The sequence below is a fragment of the Eriocheir sinensis genome, chromosome 21 (genome assembly GCF_024679095.1).
Source record: "Eriocheir sinensis breed Jianghai 21 chromosome 21, ASM2467909v1, whole genome shotgun sequence".
NCBI classification, from domain to species: Eukaryota; Metazoa; Arthropoda; class Malacostraca; order Decapoda; family Varunidae; genus Eriocheir; species Eriocheir sinensis.
In genome coordinates this window covers 9,511,101-9,529,797 of record NC_066529.1, presented here as the reverse complement: position 1 = coordinate 9,529,797, position 18,697 = coordinate 9,511,101, and the positions used below count along the sequence as shown (strand labels likewise).

At 44.4% G+C, this 18,697-nt stretch overlaps 1 protein-coding gene across 7 annotated transcripts in view; it reads right to left on the bottom strand.

Annotated features, from left to right (window-relative positions):
* Positions 1-716: 716 nt before the first annotated feature.
* LOC127001634 (uncharacterized) overlaps positions 717-18,697 on the bottom strand; it is a 37,918-nt gene continuing 19,937 nt past the window's right edge. For 4 of the 7 annotated variants that reach the window (XM_050866533.1, XM_050866534.1, XM_050866532.1 and 1 more), the window contains 5 exons: positions 16,871-17,049; positions 16,237-16,455; positions 9,250-9,372; positions 1,606-1,794; positions 717-1,367 (listed from right to left, as the gene is read on the bottom strand). In XM_050866533.1, the coding sequence (XP_050722490.1) occupies positions 753-1,367; positions 1,606-1,794; positions 9,250-9,372; positions 16,237-16,455; positions 16,871-17,049 (1,325 nt within the window). In that variant the 3' untranslated portion in view covers positions 717-752. The remainder of the gene's footprint in view (positions 1,368-1,605; positions 1,795-9,249; positions 9,373-16,236; positions 16,456-16,870; positions 17,050-18,697) is intronic. The other 3 variants (XM_050866529.1, XM_050866530.1, XM_050866531.1) reach the window with 3 other exon arrangements.

The window sequence follows — 18,697 nt, the reverse complement described above, 5'->3', positions numbered from 1 at the left end:
ACATACCAAATCTACCTTCAGGTAACTGGGAGACTGAGAAGGCGAAGCAACAACGCCAGAACCTGCATGATTACTTCACCTCACCCTTAGGCAGTGTTCCCTGGAAGGAGTCAAAAATATAAATGTCTACAGAGTACCCATTTTTCTCATAATACCCAGTAGTGTGGAATATGTTTTTTTATAAAAACCTTTGGGTGTTTTTTTTAAGTTGTATATATATTTTCATGTTGTGGCAATAAAGAAATAAAATTATTAGTTATGTTTTCTTATCCAACCTGATTTGATATCTAACTGTTATTATTTCATATACTGTACCATAAATTATCATACAGAAATAATAAAAATGTGTATGTTTTCATATAAAACTGTCAGGGTGTTCAAAGTAGATTTTTAACTTTCATTCAACAACAATAAACACCAAAGTTTTGTATGTTTTCATATAAATCTCAAAGGGTTTCTCAAGTTGTAAATAACTTTTCGTCTTTATGACTCTATTAATTTAATCACACAAACATTTCATATTCTGGTACATAAATTTCTATGTATGTTATTTATAATATTGTCTATTGTCTTTAAAGATAATTAATTTAATCAATTTTATAGTCAGTAATATCATGAGCATATACTTGTCATTCAGTACCTGAATATGAAATATTTTTAAGTAACTTCATATATATATTTTTTTACTGTCAATAGGGAGACATGAAAACACAAAATCCATACATAACACATTTTATTGTAACAACTATACATTATTCCTTTTCTGGGGGCGGCATAAGTGGAGATTGGGATACCAACTGTGACAAATTCAGGTCTGACCACGCAAAACTTGTGTGGAGGGATGTGGAGGTCAATGGACCACGGACTGCATCCAATTGCTGCTGTCCCTGCTGCTGCTGTGGGAGTGGCTGTGGTCCCTGCTGCTGCTGTGGGGGTGGCTGTGAACACTGCCGCAACACCTGGCTAATGGCAGCCCACTGGTCAGGTGTGAGGTGGACTGGTATTGTGGACGTGCTAGCCGAGGTGGTTGCGGCCGTGGACAGGGCTGGAGTACTGGAAGGTGTGGCTGTGATGCCCATGCCCACCTGCTGGGTGCCCTGGACAACAGGATGGGTGAGTGGCATGGCACCTGTGGGCGCATGGGCGCCAAGCCGTGAAGCCTCTCGCTCCTTGGTCTTCTTGGTGTATCTGCACACCATCTCTGCCACCTCGACAGAGATCTCGGGAGCAAAGTCTTTGTCGATGTTGCGCAGCATTGTTGCCAGGCCATCCGTAATGGCCACCTTCCAGAACTCTGCGTCCCTGTCCACAGTCCGACGAATGCGGCGTTCGATGCATTCGGCGGCGTCCTTGTGTGACTGTACCAGCTGCAGAGGAAAATAAAATATATTAGAAACCTGACACAGCCATAAATGTCATGAAATAATTTCATTTTCCTACAGACTACTTCCGCCTCTGCTCTCCAGCCACCGCAGGACCTGTCACAGGTAAGGTATTATGAAAATGGTCGTCGTAATGCTATTGTGAAAATAAACATTACATCTCTCTCGACAGAGAGAGAGAGAGAGAGAGAGTGAGTCATGGCAAAATGATATTGTTTTTTACCTTGTCCAGCAGCGTCGTGTCCTCGGAGCTCCCAGGTGGAGAAATGTACTGCCTCTTCTTCCCCCGGCAAGCCTGTGTCTCCTCGAGGGCTGAGGGGGGGCCTGATGAGAAAGAACGTGGAGGGCGGCCATCCTCGTCTGTTTCCTCACCAGAGGTGGGACGATCTCCACGGGGCTCAAACCCACGGCCCTGCAACTCGGACGGCATAACATATAATTGCATGGTATCTGTCTCTCACCATGTATATTCCCCATTCTAATTTCAACTTGTCATGATTCTTGTAAATCAGCTCTCTTACAGTTGGGTCGCATCTCAAAATGTAGTGCATCGTGCCACCAGCTGCAGGCTTAATAAAAATCAGCTCAATCTTATTCTCTACCCCCTCAATTGTGTGTAAGAACTCATTGCGATCTAAGATGGTCTCCTTTATTTTTTTCTGGGTCTCCTCTTTATGCACATTGCATATCATGATCTTTGGTTTCATCTTTCCAACACTCTTGGTACTAATTTGCTCAACAGACTCGAATTTTTGAGCAGCCTCAGCCCTTGTGTTCTCGTTATCAAAGTTCATGATAACATTACTTCCATTTGTGAATCTTGAATCAGTTATTTGAATGCCATTCAATGCCTGGGAGACTTCATCCTTCATATCTGTTGCCTTCTTTTCCAAGGTAGAAGCTTTTACAACTAGGAGATTCTTCTTGACTTTCCTGTCTCTCTTTGCCACCTCAGCAAAACTAAGCGTTTGGTCAGCTCGAAGGGCATCAGCAACTGATCCCAGGCCCTCCTGCACCATCTCAGCTCTTGATTCAACTTCATCTTTTACCACAGATATTTCTTTAGATAATTCTTGCTTGAATTCATCCAATTCCTCCACAATTTTGGTAGCCAGAGATGCTTTATGGAGGCATAGGGTGCAAATCCAATTAATTTTAGGTATATTATCCTACTTAATTCCAGACAAATGAGCACACTTCACATGACACCATTTAAGGCACAAACAGCATCCAATCCATTTCTTGCCTGTGAAATCCTCACAAACATAACACAAATCCTTCACACCCTTGGCCCTGACAGACATGCGGACACAGCACTCTCTGCGTGGAGTAAGATGCAACACACATCCGCTCAGCACCACGACCCCTTTAGTGATTTCATATCTCTCACTCTGTGCCCTCATTGGGATTTTCTCCTCTTTAACACCCATGATTATCGCACTTTTTCTTCTCTGCCATTTCTCTAAACAAGTCTCTTTCTTATTACTTGAACAACCTCATGTTTCGTCTCTACTTTTCTTCCTCTTTCCTGTCGTTCTAGAATTTCTTTGAAACTACCTTCCTCGTTTTCATTTTCCTTTTTTCATACGTTTCTATATCAACTATTTTCTTAATCCTATTCTCCATGTCCACTTCATCATCACTACTTTTCTTTACCCTTTTTGATATTTCTTCTTTGACTACTGCCTTTATCTTGTCATCAATGTTGTCGTCCCTGGCACTTCCCTCTTTCAGTTTCTTATTCTCTTCCCTATAGCCTTCTCAACTCCTCCCCTCTGGCCACAAGTTTCTTCTTCAGGTCATCAACGATGTTCACAAATTTCCTAAGTCTTCCCTAAGACCCCTTACCTCCCTCTTTGAATCCTCCACCTCTGTGTCCAGTCTTCTCAAATAGGAAAACATTACCGAGGTTGGCATTTGGCCTGGTGAAAAACCATGAAGCAACTCTTATCCGGCCTCATCTGCGTCTTTTTCATATTTGTCCGCCATTTTTTGTCCAGGCTTCGACACTGTCCCGCTCACACTGGCACTTTCTTTCTTAATTTTTCTTTTTTTTCCCTTTTGGGAGACAGGACCTACCTACTGCACCATCCTCAGGACCTGAACCCACAACACAGGTAAAATTCGTCAAATTTCCCGTTAAGAAGTCGGGGATGTTGGTGTAGCATGTTTACACCAGGACAGCTGACAGCAGTGTGTGTGTGTGTGTGTGTGTGTGTGTTTCAGTTGTTGTATGCTGATGGATTATGCACCATGTTAACCCCTTTCACGCATCATGACACGATTCGCGTCAAAACAGAATAATCTACATTTGAGCTTTCGACTCGAATCGTGTAAAAAAAATTTTTTTAAAAATTGCCAAAAATAAAGTATCTTTCGGAATTGCATCAAAATTTAATGCGTCGAAGATCCAAGCTAGACCTATAATATAAGCTAATTGTCAACTCTTGTGCCGTTGGATTTGAAGTGATAATTGCCCGTGGCTTAGTTGCCTCTAAAGAGACTATATATAGTCTCCTTGGTTGCCTCTCAGCAGGCAGCCTGTGAGCACAGACTGTCGTCCCATTAAATTGTGTCCGGAGCCTGGTAAGCCTGGATTACAGTTGTCAGATGAAATTGGTGAAATTTATTCTTACTTCTGATGTAAAGTGATCGTGCCGTGATGCAATATTTTTTATATTTTCAGGGATCAGTAACTGTTACTATTAGAAAATATGGCTGGGAAATTATCAAGTGAAGATAATTTGAGACCCATTTGTACAGAGCATGATGATTCTCATGAAAGTGATAGTGATGATAGAAAAAGTGAAAACAAAAACCTCCAGCAGAGAGTGCTAGGGAGAGAGACTTAATGGTAATTACTATGATTATTACTGCGTCTAGCAAAGTTCTTCCAGACAGCAAATAGGTGCAGTAATAGTCATGCTTTTTATTATTATCAAAACTCTGTTCCAGCCAAAATTGACTTCTATTTGACTGCCTTGACCTGCCTGTTGTGTTTGTTTGCTGCCCCTGAGCTGTTTCTTCTACTGGAGAGAACAGAATATAGATAGAAAAATATAGTTTTCCTCCATTTTCTCAAGAACTACTGGTCGTATGAAAATTTCAATGATAGCGTTGGAATCCTCATAAAAATCCCCTTTTAGCCCGTAAACTGCGGCAGTTCTCACGTGAGGTCGTCTTGAAGACTGCGGCAGTCCTCAATTGATCCTGGGTTTTTAATCGCATTCAAAAACTGCGCTGACATGAGTATCAGACTGAAATTAGGTCTGGATCTAGCTAAACATGGCAACTCGCCATTCAATCACACCCCACATCCCTACACATGCAAGAGTAGTCAGCAGCCATGGAGAGAAGACGTTATGTAAAGAGGTCACTGGCAGGCTTGTTTTTGGCCACCAGCACTGCCACAGCCACCACCAGCACCTCAACACCTCAACAGCCACCACCACCACTGCTTCTCCACCACCACAAGCACCTTCAGGAGCAACCCGAAAGCGGCCACGTGGGAGAGGAGGGAATGGTCGGGCCTTGAGCGAGCTGGCCCACCCACCCCCATCACCTTGAAGATACTCAACAGTTGATGAGAATGCCTGTACTCATCACACATCCATCATAATGAGTTGAGTCGCAATAACCCGTGAATTCTCATTTACGTGGATTACACTCCCGTCACATTCCTACGACGTGACAGCATTTTAGTGCCATGTGCACCGTCTGTTTACAGCCAAATTGCACTCATTATTTTCTCATTACACCGTCACAGTATCAAGAACATTGACAATGTAAAAGTATGCATAAACAATAAATAATGTGTCACAACAAGGAAGAGTTCACTACAGTGGGGTCTTTCCTTTTGCCTGCTCGTACACCATAACCAAGTGGTTGACAGGGATAAAAATTATAAGGGAAGATGCGTGGGAATGAGACGAAGATGCTCATATACATTTCATTGATTTCTGTAAGAGTTGCAAAAAACTCGAATCTGCCACTTGACAGACATGGATCAGATTAGGGTTTAGTTTATGGGTTAACAGAACATAAATCACAAAGTCGACTCAGGAAGTTTCGAGCTATGAGGTGGTGAATGTAAGTATTTCTCATTTATCTTTAATCAATGTTTTTATCAGTCAGTAAACTTCGCTATTTATTTTCATTTCTTGATTTTTTTCTTTCATAAGGAAGAATAATCTCTTCCAAAACCAACAAAATATAATAATGCCAGGAAAAAAGAATACTCGCAGGTGAAATCGATAACATGATAAAAAATTTCGCCGCACGGTCAGGCCATTCCGCGAGGCCCCTTAGGGAGCCCCAGACGGATGTTGCAGTGGAAAGAGAAACTTGTTAAACTTTTGGTGCGTGAAAGGGTTAAAACTTACTGTACTGTGATGTGCTTGTGGCCGTCTGTCACCATGGCAACCAAAGGCTCAGAGCACTGCCATTCTCCCTAACTTTCATAAATATTGTAATGCGTTACTGTGAACACTTTACTGACACTCTCAAACATTTCGCTATTCTCCATTACATTTATGTCCTGGAATGATACATAAGACTTTCTTGTGAAGTAAATACATTCTTCATTTGAATGGGAACCACAAGGTGGGCTAAAATGTACTTGAGACAAAAAGTACCAAAGCTGGTAAGTTCTTACCAAAATTGGCAACCATGGTTTGAACCAATGTAACCGAAGGATGGGAGATAGATAAGAGGGGGAAGGGCGAGATGGCTAGTAGATGCTAATGCAGTTACCAGGCATAGTCGGTTCAAAAACTATTCTTGGTCGGTCTCCGTGGATTTCTAACCCTTTGACCTTGTCCATTATATCCGAAATCCGTTAAAAGCAGGTCTGTTGAACAGAGGGTTTACTGTAATTACATAAATCTTTTAGTCTGTAATATTATTACATTTATGTCTGATAACACTCTTGTGCACTAATATGTATGAATTATAACATTATTGAGGACACTCATATGTAAATAACGCATATAAAAGGCAACACAGTGGTGTAAATTACATAAAAAATGTGATATTTAATAATTTTATTTCAGCACTAATAATAATATTTATGTAATTCTTTTACACTTGTAACACTGTGTCATCTAGCTAGTGTCTAGTACTGAACCAAGGTATGGTATTCTTTGAAACATGGGTCCACACAAAGACCCACATCACAGTCTCTGCATTCATATCTGCTGTTTTTCCTTGTACTCTGTGGGCGTCTGGTGGTGGTGGCACAGACTTTGCACTTGCGCTGGCGGTTGGCACGTGTTGCTGTGGAGGGTATGAGACTGGCAAAGTGCCCAGGAGAGAGACGACTTGGCTGCCCCTCAGATGTCCTCATATACCTCTGGATTGTCTTCTGCCCATGCTTCATCAACAGCTCTTTGGCAACCTCGGTCACGTAGGCACTCAGTTGCTCCCTGGTACCTGTCACCTGCTGGTGGAGAATGTGGGCGTTGTAGAGAGCAATGTCCAGCAGGTGGAAAAAAATCTTCTTGTACCATTTTATACTCTCAATGGTGGAGATCATGGTGTCGCTCTGGTCCACCTGCCTCATATTTATGTTATATTCAGCGACAGATTCAGGCTTCCACTTTTGTTTTCGACTGTTTTGCTGATCCATGCTCTTGGTAAGATGCGCCAGTGGACGACTACCTGATGACAGCATGAAGACCTCCCTCTTGTCATGCCACTGGGTGATGAGGATGTTATTGCTGGCATAGAACTTGACCTCCTTCTTTGCCACTGAGGCAACTCGTGGCATCCTCTTCCGCTGCCTCCTCACAGTGCCACACAGCCCCATCTGTTGTTTGTGGAGGTATAGGGGCAGGAGGGGACTTGTATACCAATTGTCTGTGAAGAGAACATGGCCACGTTGAAGGTACTTGTCCAGGAGCGGGATGACCACAGCCCCAGACAACCCAAGGGACCTGTCTGCCATGATCTCAGTCTGTCGTCTTGTGTGGAATATGATGTCCTGTACGTATCCGGTCTTGCAGTCACACAATAGGAAAAACTTGAAACCAAATCGGTGCTTCTTGATTTTTATATACTGTTGGAAGTTGATGTGCCCCTGCCACAGGGCCAGGCTCTCATCGATCACTAAGTTCTTGTGTGGGCTGAAGACATCAGAGAAAACCATCCTGAAAGTGTCAAGTACAATTTGTATTCTCCTTGTGACATGATTGCTTGCCTGCGACACAGGGTCAAGGGTGTAAAAAAAATGAAGATTTGCAAGAATGTTCTGGAATCTCTTGCAAGACATAGTTTTACTGAATATGGGGGAGAGCGGCAGGGGGTCAGTCAACCAGAAGGAGGCGATGCTGGGTTTCCTGTGGATCCCCATAAGCATTGTTAGTGCCAGGAACACAAGGAACTCTGGCACCGTCAGAGTCTCCCAGTCGAACAACCTGGAATGGGGTGTCTGAATCTTCCCACCAGTTCTGAACACCTGGTGTCTGTTGGTCAGATCCACTATACGATCACACAAAGTCGCAGGGAAGACTGCCATAAAGGTGTTGAGGCGAGAAGAAGTCCCCGTCAGGCTAGGATCCTGAACTCCTGCAGTGGCATCACTGACAAAGGGATGGAAAACGGATTCAAAGTTGCTCCCATCTTCCCACTGCCACTCCACCCCACTGTCGTCTCCCAGCAAGCCCTGGGCATCATCATCACCATCACCATTGTTGCCACTGTCTCCAGAAAGAGGGGGAGATGGGGGAAGGGAGGCTCTACGTGAACGCCTTGATAGTGCAGGGTGAGAGGCTCCTGGTGCTGATGCTCTTCTCACACGCCCTGTCAGAGGTCGATAGCCTGACATGGAGGGCACAGCAGGGTCAACAGATCCCCCTGCAAGGATAGAGACAGGGTCAGGGCAAGAGGAGGTAGAAGGATGTGGTGCCATGGTGGGTGCAGCAAGGGTCAGCGGCATTGGCTGACCTGACCTATCCTCGCCATGTAGCCTCTTCATGCCATGTGACTTGGATAACCATGGGGTGGATGAGGCCCTAGATCCACCTGCAGGATCATCCATGGCTTCCCCGTCACTCTCAGGATCGTGGAGATGACAATGAGCCCTGGGGTGGGACATGGTAGCACAACGAATTGACTGATATCGTTGCAGTTTAGGGGTGGGCACCTCACTTTCCTCACCACTAGTGCTCTCATTTTCACTCATTACATTATCTTGATCATCATCATCCTCTAAAATCACATCACTATCCGTAATATAACTCGGGCCCTCGTCAATCACGCATTGGAACTCGGGTGTGGGAACAACATCTTTAGAGCGGCAACGCGACATGATTCCCAAACAATGGTCAGAGGTCGACTGACTTGGTGTCCCAGGAGTGCAGCTTGGGTCAAGGAAGGGGGATGAGGGGAGGTTGGCTTGAGAGAACAAAGGCAGACCTGAAGCAAGTTTCGGCACACTGGCTACACTGCATATTGTGCTGTAATTTTTTAAACTGCAGTCCGTATGTACACAGACATGGCACTGAGGGGTCAGATCTGGTTGTCTGTATACATACGGACGTGGCATTGAAGGGGTTGATTGCGGTGGAGCCTGTGTCACTGGTGACACCACTGACTGCTGTGTAGGCAACCCTTGCTGGATCACCTGCAGTGCCTGTGCCAACATGCTCATTGCATTTTGAAGGGCAGCAGGCTGGGGCTGGACTGGAGTTGTATGAGCTGGAATGGTCGCCCTGTGATTGGTAATGTGTCGGTGCACAAAGGGTGGCATGACTGAGGGGTCCATGGGTATCCCAGCAGCACGACGACGGACTACCTCCCTGTACCTCTCGATGGTACATATGACATCAGTTTTGAAATCAAAGGCCAGATCAGAAGGAATGTCACGCACCTCAGACATAATAAATGCTGCCCACTTCTGCCAAGCATCCTCTGTGATGGTTGGGTCGTTTGCCTGGAGTTTCTGCATGAGCTGGGCAGATACCCTCTTGGTCTCTTCTTGCTGGGCTGCCAACTGTAATTGAACATGGGAAATAAATAATCATTGCTGAAATATAATCTGCCACTTAAAGTTCCATGTTTAACTAATTTACTTAGGTATGAGAAATTGACCTACATGACAAAATTTGTACATAGTAATTAAAATATATATAAAGTGGAACCTCAGGTCATGAACACCTCTCATAACAAACAAACTTTCCAAACAAAAAATGTCTTGGGCTATGAAAGGTGTCTCGAGCTACGAACATGCAACCTGGCAATATCATGGGGCGTATCGGTGGGAGACCATTAATTGCTGTGTAGCTTTCGCTAGATACACACTATGGAAGGGGACTCTCCTTCCAAACAATAACATCTCTTCCCTTTTCCTTCCTCACCACCTTCCACTTATTAACCCTTTTACTCACCAAAATTTTAATAAGTTTCTCTTTCCACTGCGACATCTGTCAGGGGCTCCCTAAGGGGCCTCGCGAAATGGCCTGACCGAGCGGTGAATTTTTTTTATATCAATTTCACCCATGAGTATTCTCTTTTCCTGATATTACTATAGATCATTGGTTTTGGAAGAGATTACTCTGCCTTATGAAAGAAAAAAGTATAAAGAAATGCAAATAAAGAGCGAAGTTTACCGAAAAAAAAAAAAAAAAAAAAAAAGGATTAAAGAAATGCTTACGTTCACCACCTCGTAGTTCGAAATTTGCTGAGTCAACTTTTTATGGTTTATATCCCAACAAAAGAGGATTTTTATGAGGATTCCACCACTATCATTGGAATTTTCATTCAACCAGTAGTTCTTGAGAAAATAGAGGAAACCTGAAACACATGTTAGAGGACATGAGTATAAACTGTGTGTTCTTCTATAACAAAGGTTTATTGTACGTGAATGTGTGTGTGTGTGTGTGTGTGTGTGTGGGTGTGTGTAATTCACCTCTTGGTCTGCTGCGGGTCTCTCTCGAGACAGCCAGCCGTTCCCCTACGGAAGAGCACAGAGCTCATAGTACCGATCTTTGGGTAGGACTGAGACCACTCATACGCAACACACCACGACAACGAGGTCACAACTCCTTGCCTGATGTCATGTACCTACTCACTGCTAGGTGAACACGGGCTACACGTGAAAGAAGATAAACCCAACTTATCTTCACCCGTCCAGGGAATCGAACCCCGGTCCTTCTGGTTGTAAGGTAGACACTATCCACTGAGCTACTGGGCCATGTGTGTGTGTGTGTGTGTGTGTGTGTGCTTTACAGTTGGAGACTGAACTTTGTGTGATATTCATCATGACACTTTCCTACACAAAGAGGCACATCACACACCTGGCAAATGTGATTTGTGTCTTTCCACACATGCCTGAGGTAGCATAAATGACACCACAAATGTTTCCTGTCTGGGATTCTCCCTCTTTCATGATAAATAGCTAAATTTAGGCGGTGGCTGAAGTGGTAGCGTGCTGGGCCCACATTCACCATGTGATGGACGACACGAGTTCGAATCCCCACGCTACCACCTCAGATTTTTCAGTCAGTGGCTTAAAACTACCCACATGCTGTCCTGAAGACCACCCATCAACCCGAACTCTAGAGGAAACCGTCCAAGAATCAAGAACGAGTTCCGGGAGGCAGCATGAGCCAAGAGAAAATGGCACCACTATAAACACTTGCCTGCGCCATGACGGGCTGGGGCCGAATACCATTCAGGCCCCTCAAGCAAGCCTACCGGCGCAATAGGTGGAGACGTAAGTCTTTCACTATATTAGAGTGCTTAGCCCTTGGACCTTCTCCACCTCTTGGCCTTCGTCGTACTTATGCCACAGGTGATGCTGCAGGTATGCCAGAGGGGCCAGGTACCACTGGAGGAGCAGCAGCAGCAGTGGCTAGGGCTGCAGCAGCAGAGGCAGGGGATGCAGCAGTGGTGGCAAGGGATGCAGTAGTGGTGGCAGGGGATGCAGTAGTGGTGGCAGGGGATGCAGTAGTGGTGGCAAGGGCTGCAGCAGTGGTGGCAGGGGATGCAGTAGTGGTGACAAGGGCTGCAGCAGTGGTGGCAGGGGAGGCAGTAGTGGTGACAAGGGCTGCAGCAGTGGTGGCAGGAGCTGCACCAGCGGTTGCAGGGGATGCAACAGTGGTGGCAGGGGCTGCAGCAGCAGTGACAGGGGTTCCAGCACCAGTGGCAGGGGCTGCAGCAGCAATGACAGGGGTTCCAGCAGCAGTGGCAGGGGCTGCAGCAGCAATGACAGGGGTTCCAGCAGCAGTGGCAGGGGCTGCAGCAGCTGTGGCAAGTGCTGCAGCAGTGGTGGCAGGTGCTGCAGTTCTAAGTTTCCTTGGCTGATGAGGGGGACGTGGGTTTGCAACATCAGGAGCATGGTAGATGGGAACTCCTGAAGCAGGCCACTCCTCTGACTTGAAATTCCAGAGTTTCTCAGTTATTTCTTCCATGTACTCCAGCATAACCATCTTCCAGGGAGCAGGGGCATACATTTTGTAGAGAGCAAAAGAGTTGAAAATGGCCATCTGAATCAGGTAAAAGATAAACTTTGTGGTCCATTTGTATGTTCGCCCTTGTATAAGGTAATATTGAACCATCAGGTCATAATGATCCACCCCACCTATGTGCTGATTGTAGTCTTCTACCATGACAGGCTTCTTGATAGTCTTTGCCACAATGTGGTTCTTGCCATCCTGCCCCTTCACCTTGGTATTCACTTGCTTCTCTATGGTGCCTGTGTTGTGGAAAGTCGAAACCAAGTTGACAATATGTTTAGGTATTCTTCCACAGCAACACAATGACAGTCTTTATGTTGTGCTTGGACTTCGTCATCTACCATGCTCCTCAGCTTCTCCTTAGGAGAACCATGATTCAGTTATAAGGTGCCACACACAAAGACCTTTTGGTCAAAGAGGGTTTGGCATAAGGGGACAGAATTATAGTAGTTATCCATGTACAATTTGTAGCCAACTCCCCTCAGTTTTTCCAGGAGTTGCAGAATGGTGTTGGAGGTTGCCTGTGAATGTCCTGTATACACCTGGGAAGTTCCACATGTAGCCTGATTTTGATTCACCTAGCATGTACATCTTGACAGCATGCTTTTGAAGTTTCATTGGGTTGTAGACTCGGAATGTGAGCCGTCCCTTCCATTCCATGCCTCCTTCATCAATGGTAATGTGCTTCTTAGGTAAATAAATGCGCCGGTAGGCATCTTCCCGGTGGGGCCTGATGGTAGTTCATTATTGTGTGTATTGTAATGAGGCAGTCAGCGGTGCCTGCTGGGACGGCTTGACTGTTGAAGGCATGGAGGTGGGACAGTATGTTCCTGAAACGTTTGCCAGTCATGTTGTTCCTAAAGACAGGATAATCATGAACTGACCCTTCCTTCCAGTAGTGTCTATAGGTTGGTAGAGGAGTTATCCCCATTAGGAAAAATAGCCCAAGGAATTTGGCCAGCTCCTGCTCATTACACATTTCCCATTCATTAGCAGGTGTACCAATAAATGTTGCATAATTATTGGTCTCAGTAAACAGGTACTGTAGCACCTCCTGTGTAAATAATAACTAAAAGAATTGAAAAGGAGTTCGGGGAGGTGGGACCTGCATTCCTAGTGTTCCAGCGAATGGGGTATGTGTGGGAGTGAATGGCCCAGCACTCCACTGTGTGTTATCTCCAGATTGGGGGCCTGCTGAGATCTCACACCTCTACCCCTCCTTGTTCCCTTGGATCTACCTCCATACCCCCGTCTAGGTCCTCTCCGTCCACGTCTCGGGGCAGGTGGTGATCGTGATGATGAAAGTGATGAAGGTGGTGAGTGTTGTAGTGAAAATTGTGATGATGCAGGTTGTGGAGGAAGATTATGTAACTGTTGTAGTGATGGTGCTAGTGGTGGGGGCTGTAACTCTTGTGGTGGTGGTGCTAGTTGTGGCTGTCGTGAGGTGGGGAGTAGTTTTGGTGTTGTAAACTGTTCGTGTGTGTGGGTAGAGCATACCAGACTCTTGAATTCATCTGGAATAAAGGCAGACGGTGTAGTGAGTGTACCAGAGCTTAAGGAAATACAAGATATATGTCCAGGTGGAGTAGAGAAAGAGGCAGGTTCAAGTTGAGCGTACGTGCTGTGAAGATGAAAATGTTGGGACACGCGGGAGAGTGAGGTCACAGAGGGCGAGAGATAGCGAGTGTATGTAGTTGGTGGTGTAGAAGGTTGTGGTGATGGTTTTGATGTAGAAGGTTGTGGTGATAAGTGAGGGTGATGTACAGATGGTACCAGAGCTTTGGACAGGGATTGGTATTTCATGGTTGCCACAGTAAAGTACTGTCTCCAGGATTGCGAGTTTCAAGTTTGCGATTCACTGAGTTTGCGATAGGGACCCCAAAAATTAGATTTTTATTGAAAACTGAAATTGTGATATGACCCGAAAGGAAAAGGAAAAGGCTGCTAAAACCGAGATTTTTCACACCTTGTTGTGGTCCTTGATTTACATTCTCGCTCTTACCCACCCCCTGGGCCTTTCCATTGGCCGTGGGAAGCATGATAAGTGGGATCCAGGCAGCCAGGCGCATGTGTGTGAGCAGCCCCAACTGCTCGCTGGGCCCGAGCAGCTGACAGGCGGCTGATGTTGGTGATGATGAGCATCGGCAGCGCACCACCTGCATCGGCACCACCCAAACGGCACCTTCATCGGGGCCCGTGCGTGTGTGGCTGTGCCCATCGTGGGCCCAGGCTCCTCAGTCTGACAATTCCCACCTTCCACATGTTGCACGGGACCTCTTTCTTTTCTTCCATCTCTTCCTTTTCAAAAGGAAGAGATGGAAGAAAAGAAAGGGGTCCAGTGCAACATGTGGAAAACAAGAACTGGCAAATTGAGAAGCCCATACCCACAACAAACACAGCCACAGACACACAGGGGCCCCGACAAAAACACTGTTTGGGCGGCGCCAATGCAAAGGCCACGCCGCCGACTCTCATTATCTCCATCATCAGCTGCCCGCCAGCTGTTTGGGCCCAGCGCGCGGCCGGGGCCGTCCACACACATGCGCTTGGCCAAGCGCAAGATGTGGACGGTTTTCAATTTTCCCCTTAAGAATAATGGTTCAAAGTTGCGATTTCAACGTTTGTGACCCACAACGTCGACCAATTTATCGCAAACTTGGAGACAGTACTGTACTGGTGAGGGCGGGGATGCGTGGTAAGCCAACAGGCGAGGCTGGCGTGGGTGGTAAAGATGTCAGAGTACACAGCCTGTCCTTAGGGGCAGTGTAGAGGAGCTTGGGCTGGGCAGGGAGGGAGAATATAAAACAAATTCATGATCAAGGCCACAATTACCTGTGATTACTATATTTTTCTATATTTTGTCTGGAACAGAGTCTTGATAATAATAACAAACATGACTATTAGCGCACCCATTTGCTGTCTGGAAGAACTTTGCCAGATGCAATGATAATCATAATAATTACCACTAAGTCTCTCTCCCTAACACTCTCTGCTGGATTTTTTTTTCACTTTTCCTATCATCACCATCACTTTCATGAGAATCATCATCATGCTCTGTACAAATGGGTCTCAAAATCTCTTCACTTGATAATTTCTTAGCCATATTTTCTAATAGTAGTAGTTATTGGTCCCTGCAAATATAAAACAAAATACCGTATCATGGCACGATCACTTTACATTGGAAGTAAGTATAAATTTCACCAATTTCGTTTGACAACTGTAATCCAGGCTTACCAGGCTCTGCGACACAATTTAAAGGGACGACAGTCCGTGCTCACAGGCTGCCTGCGGAGAGGTAACTAAGCTATGGGCCCTTATCACTTCAAACCCAATGGCACGAGTTGACGATTAGTTTATTTAATAGGTCTAGCTTGGATCTTTGACGCAAAAAATTTTGATGCGATTCTGAAAGATTCATTATTTTTGGCGAATTTTTATTTTCTTTTACACGATTCAAGTCAAAAGCTCAGATGTAGATGATTCCATTTTGATGTGAATCGTGTCATGATGCGTGAAAGGGTTAGAGTTCTACAATTTTCATAGAAAAAAAAAGAAAAAAAAATGTGATCCCACAGCACGGGGTGTTCTCATATCTTGTCAATTAAATAGTAAACAGTGTGCCAGTCCACTTTACAAGTCTCTTGGTAGGCCATCTTCAACTGTTTCTTACTCTTCAGCCATTTCCATCGTCTGTTTGTTTACATACAAACGCAAGGTTGCTCGTACCCACAACCGTTTTCCATTCGTAACGATTGAGCCAATGGTTAGGCGTAAGGGCACCCGCAGATGCCCGTAGCCCCAACATTTGGAGGAAAACAGCCAATGTGACACCGCCTATTGCGCTGTCAACTCTCCTCTGTACAAGTGCGGTAAAATTAAATTAAGGTTTCGTCTATATGTTATCTGTTTAGTGTTGAATCCTTTTTCTGTGTTTGATTTACTGATTTCCATTGGTTTTGTGTTACGAACTTGTGCACAAAATGTTGTTGTAAAAGTTTGAATAAGCAATCATCTAGGGTCCAGGAATGGATTAATCCATTTTACATTGATTCCTGAAGGGAAAACAGCTTCAGTTTACAAACAATTCAGGAACAAATTAAGTTCATGAACTGAGGTTCCATTATATATTATAGTTGGTGTGAATACATTAAACAGTTTCAAATACAGATTAGACAATTATATGACTGAGAAGGGATGAGGAGTATGATTGATACAGGGGCTGCCTTGAGTGTGCCAACATGCATTTTGCAGTTTCCTTCCTTTACTTAGTTCTCATAATGGACTTATAACATGCACATCCAACTAATTTTCCATACTGAAGCTTACCTAGAGTTTCTGCACCTGTTAATTGAATAACAGCTTGTGCATTGCAAACTGTGACAAACAAAATATTTCCTTACCCTTTCCAGAAGAGCATCCAACTGCTCCCTAATAGTGGAGCCCCTCCAGTACTTGGTGCCCTTGGACTTGCGAGGACGTTCTTGCTCTATGTCCTCCTCCTCGCTAGTGAGCAGTGACCTGCGGGTAGAAGGCCTGGAGTCCTCAGAGGCTGTAGGACCCTCCGGTGCAGCACCTTCAGCAGCAGCCTCCTGTGGCTGGGTGGTGACAGGAGCAGAAGTCTGTGAGAGGATGTGAACACTTACTACATTGTACCTTACAAACTTCTTTTTTTTCCTATTATTGCTTCAGGCTTACTTTCTATTTACTATTTATTTATATATGCTAACTGTATGTGCAGTAAATGAAACTCCATTAAATAAATCTCATGTCACTGTTTTCTTGATTTCACTACCCTGTAAAATATAAATAATTTATAAAACAAAGCAATTTGTCTATGTATGAATTCTGTACATATTTTATAGAGTAGGCTACACATTCAAACTGTAAATTTTGGAAACAAAAGAATAACTAAATACACAAATACAAACATAAATGAAGGACATGTAAATAAATAAATAAAAAAAGTAAATAAATAAATTTAAAAAGTGGTTATGGGTGAAATCCAACATGGGTTAAAACAGCAATTAAACACACCTTGCAACCACGGGTCCTGCCCTTGTGCCTCACAATGTGAGTGTCCAGGAAGGAGAACAGCCTCATGATCCACTTATCCCGGTCAGTGGGCAGACGGTGGGCCCATGATCCACTCTTGGGATTGGTGAGCTTCCCATACCTGGTCCGCATTGTGTCAAACCAGCGACGGAGTTGCTCACCTGCAAAATAGTAATAACGTGTTCAATAGTGGTTATGTCAAAATACAGTCGTCCCTCAAATAGTACAGTTTCCAATAGTATGGTTTCGATTTTATATGGATTGTCACAGAAGAATTTTTAGGATTTTTAAATTTCCTGCGCATCGCACCAAGTAGCCATGGCGTGAGTGGCAACACTGTTCTACCAGACTGCCACCCATGTGCATCCCCTTAGTCCATATGTGTGCACAACTTCATTACCACTATTTTGCCAGATTGACACCTATGCGCTTTCCCTCAGTCCGTGTGTGTGCACAACTTCAGCTACGCTTCTCCATTACCACATAACATAAACATGGGCCCCAAGAGACATGGCAAAACACCTGCTGAAAGCACCCCAAAGCATACGAAAAAGATGTTCACCTTGCAGAAGAATTCAGATTTAGGAGAAGTTACGTTTTGGGATGAGTTACGTTGCGGAAGGGAGAGCCTACCATGTGAATAAGAGCAGTGTTCACTGTACTATCAAATGTAGTGAAAAAGAAATTCTTGCTGCAGTAACTGCCAGTGCTCCAAGAGTGCTGCAAGAGTGGATAAAGGCCGTCCTTTTCTGTTTATTCATAAAGTACCTATTATAAACACATACTATATAATAATTTTCTTACCTTAAACAAGAAATTGGTGGGCAGGAGTGTTTCTATGGAGGGCACTAATTCTATACGGATTTTTGAATAGTACAGGGGTCCTGGGTCCCTAACACCCGTACTATTTGAGGGACGACTGTACCCTTAAGCGTATCAACAGTGTATATTAAAGTCATACCTCGATTTACGAGTTTAATTTGTTCTAGAATTTCGCTAGCAAATTAAAACACTCGTGAACCAAAACGAATTTCCCCATTGAAATTAATGGGAATCTCATTAATGCATCCCATATCCCAAAAAATATTAACATAAAAATCATTTTACATGTTATTTTATAGAGAATAAAAGTAATTCTACAAACAACTAGCAATGATACTTAATATTTATATAATACAGTATAATAATATAGCATAAGATATAAATAATCTAGTGCTGTAAACACAAAGATTGCACACTAGTGCACAAACGTATAAGGACACGAGCACTCAGTGCTACCTCTGTGAGTGTGGAAAGCGGACTAAGGCGGTGTCACACTGGGCGTTTTTCTCCAACCGATGGAGAAAGGACCAACCGCGGTTGCCTGTACGGCCAACCAGGATTGAGTTGTTGGTTTGGGTAAACACTCCTGTTCTCCCATCTTTGAAGCCAGGATCGTACCCACAACGGCTTTTTCCTTCCACTTAACTGTAAAAATAAATCCATAATTTGAGTGACAGCAGCACAAGCCACAACAGTCCTCATTTTTGCAAACGGCACCATGAAGAGAGGACTGAGGGAAGGAGGACCTAAGAAGCAATACAAAGCGTTACAGGTCAAAAGAAGATGTGAATACACAGCGACTAGTTTGTTTACGTTGAGGATATGGGCAACCGATCTTGGTCGTGAGTGACGCACATCACGTGGTGGTCAAGAATTACCCCCCATTCTTGAGACTGTTTTCCATCTCCCTCCCGTGATCCGACAGAGCACTCTTTCTTGTCCGTATGACTAGATGAACCAACACAATTTCTCATTTTGTCACTCATC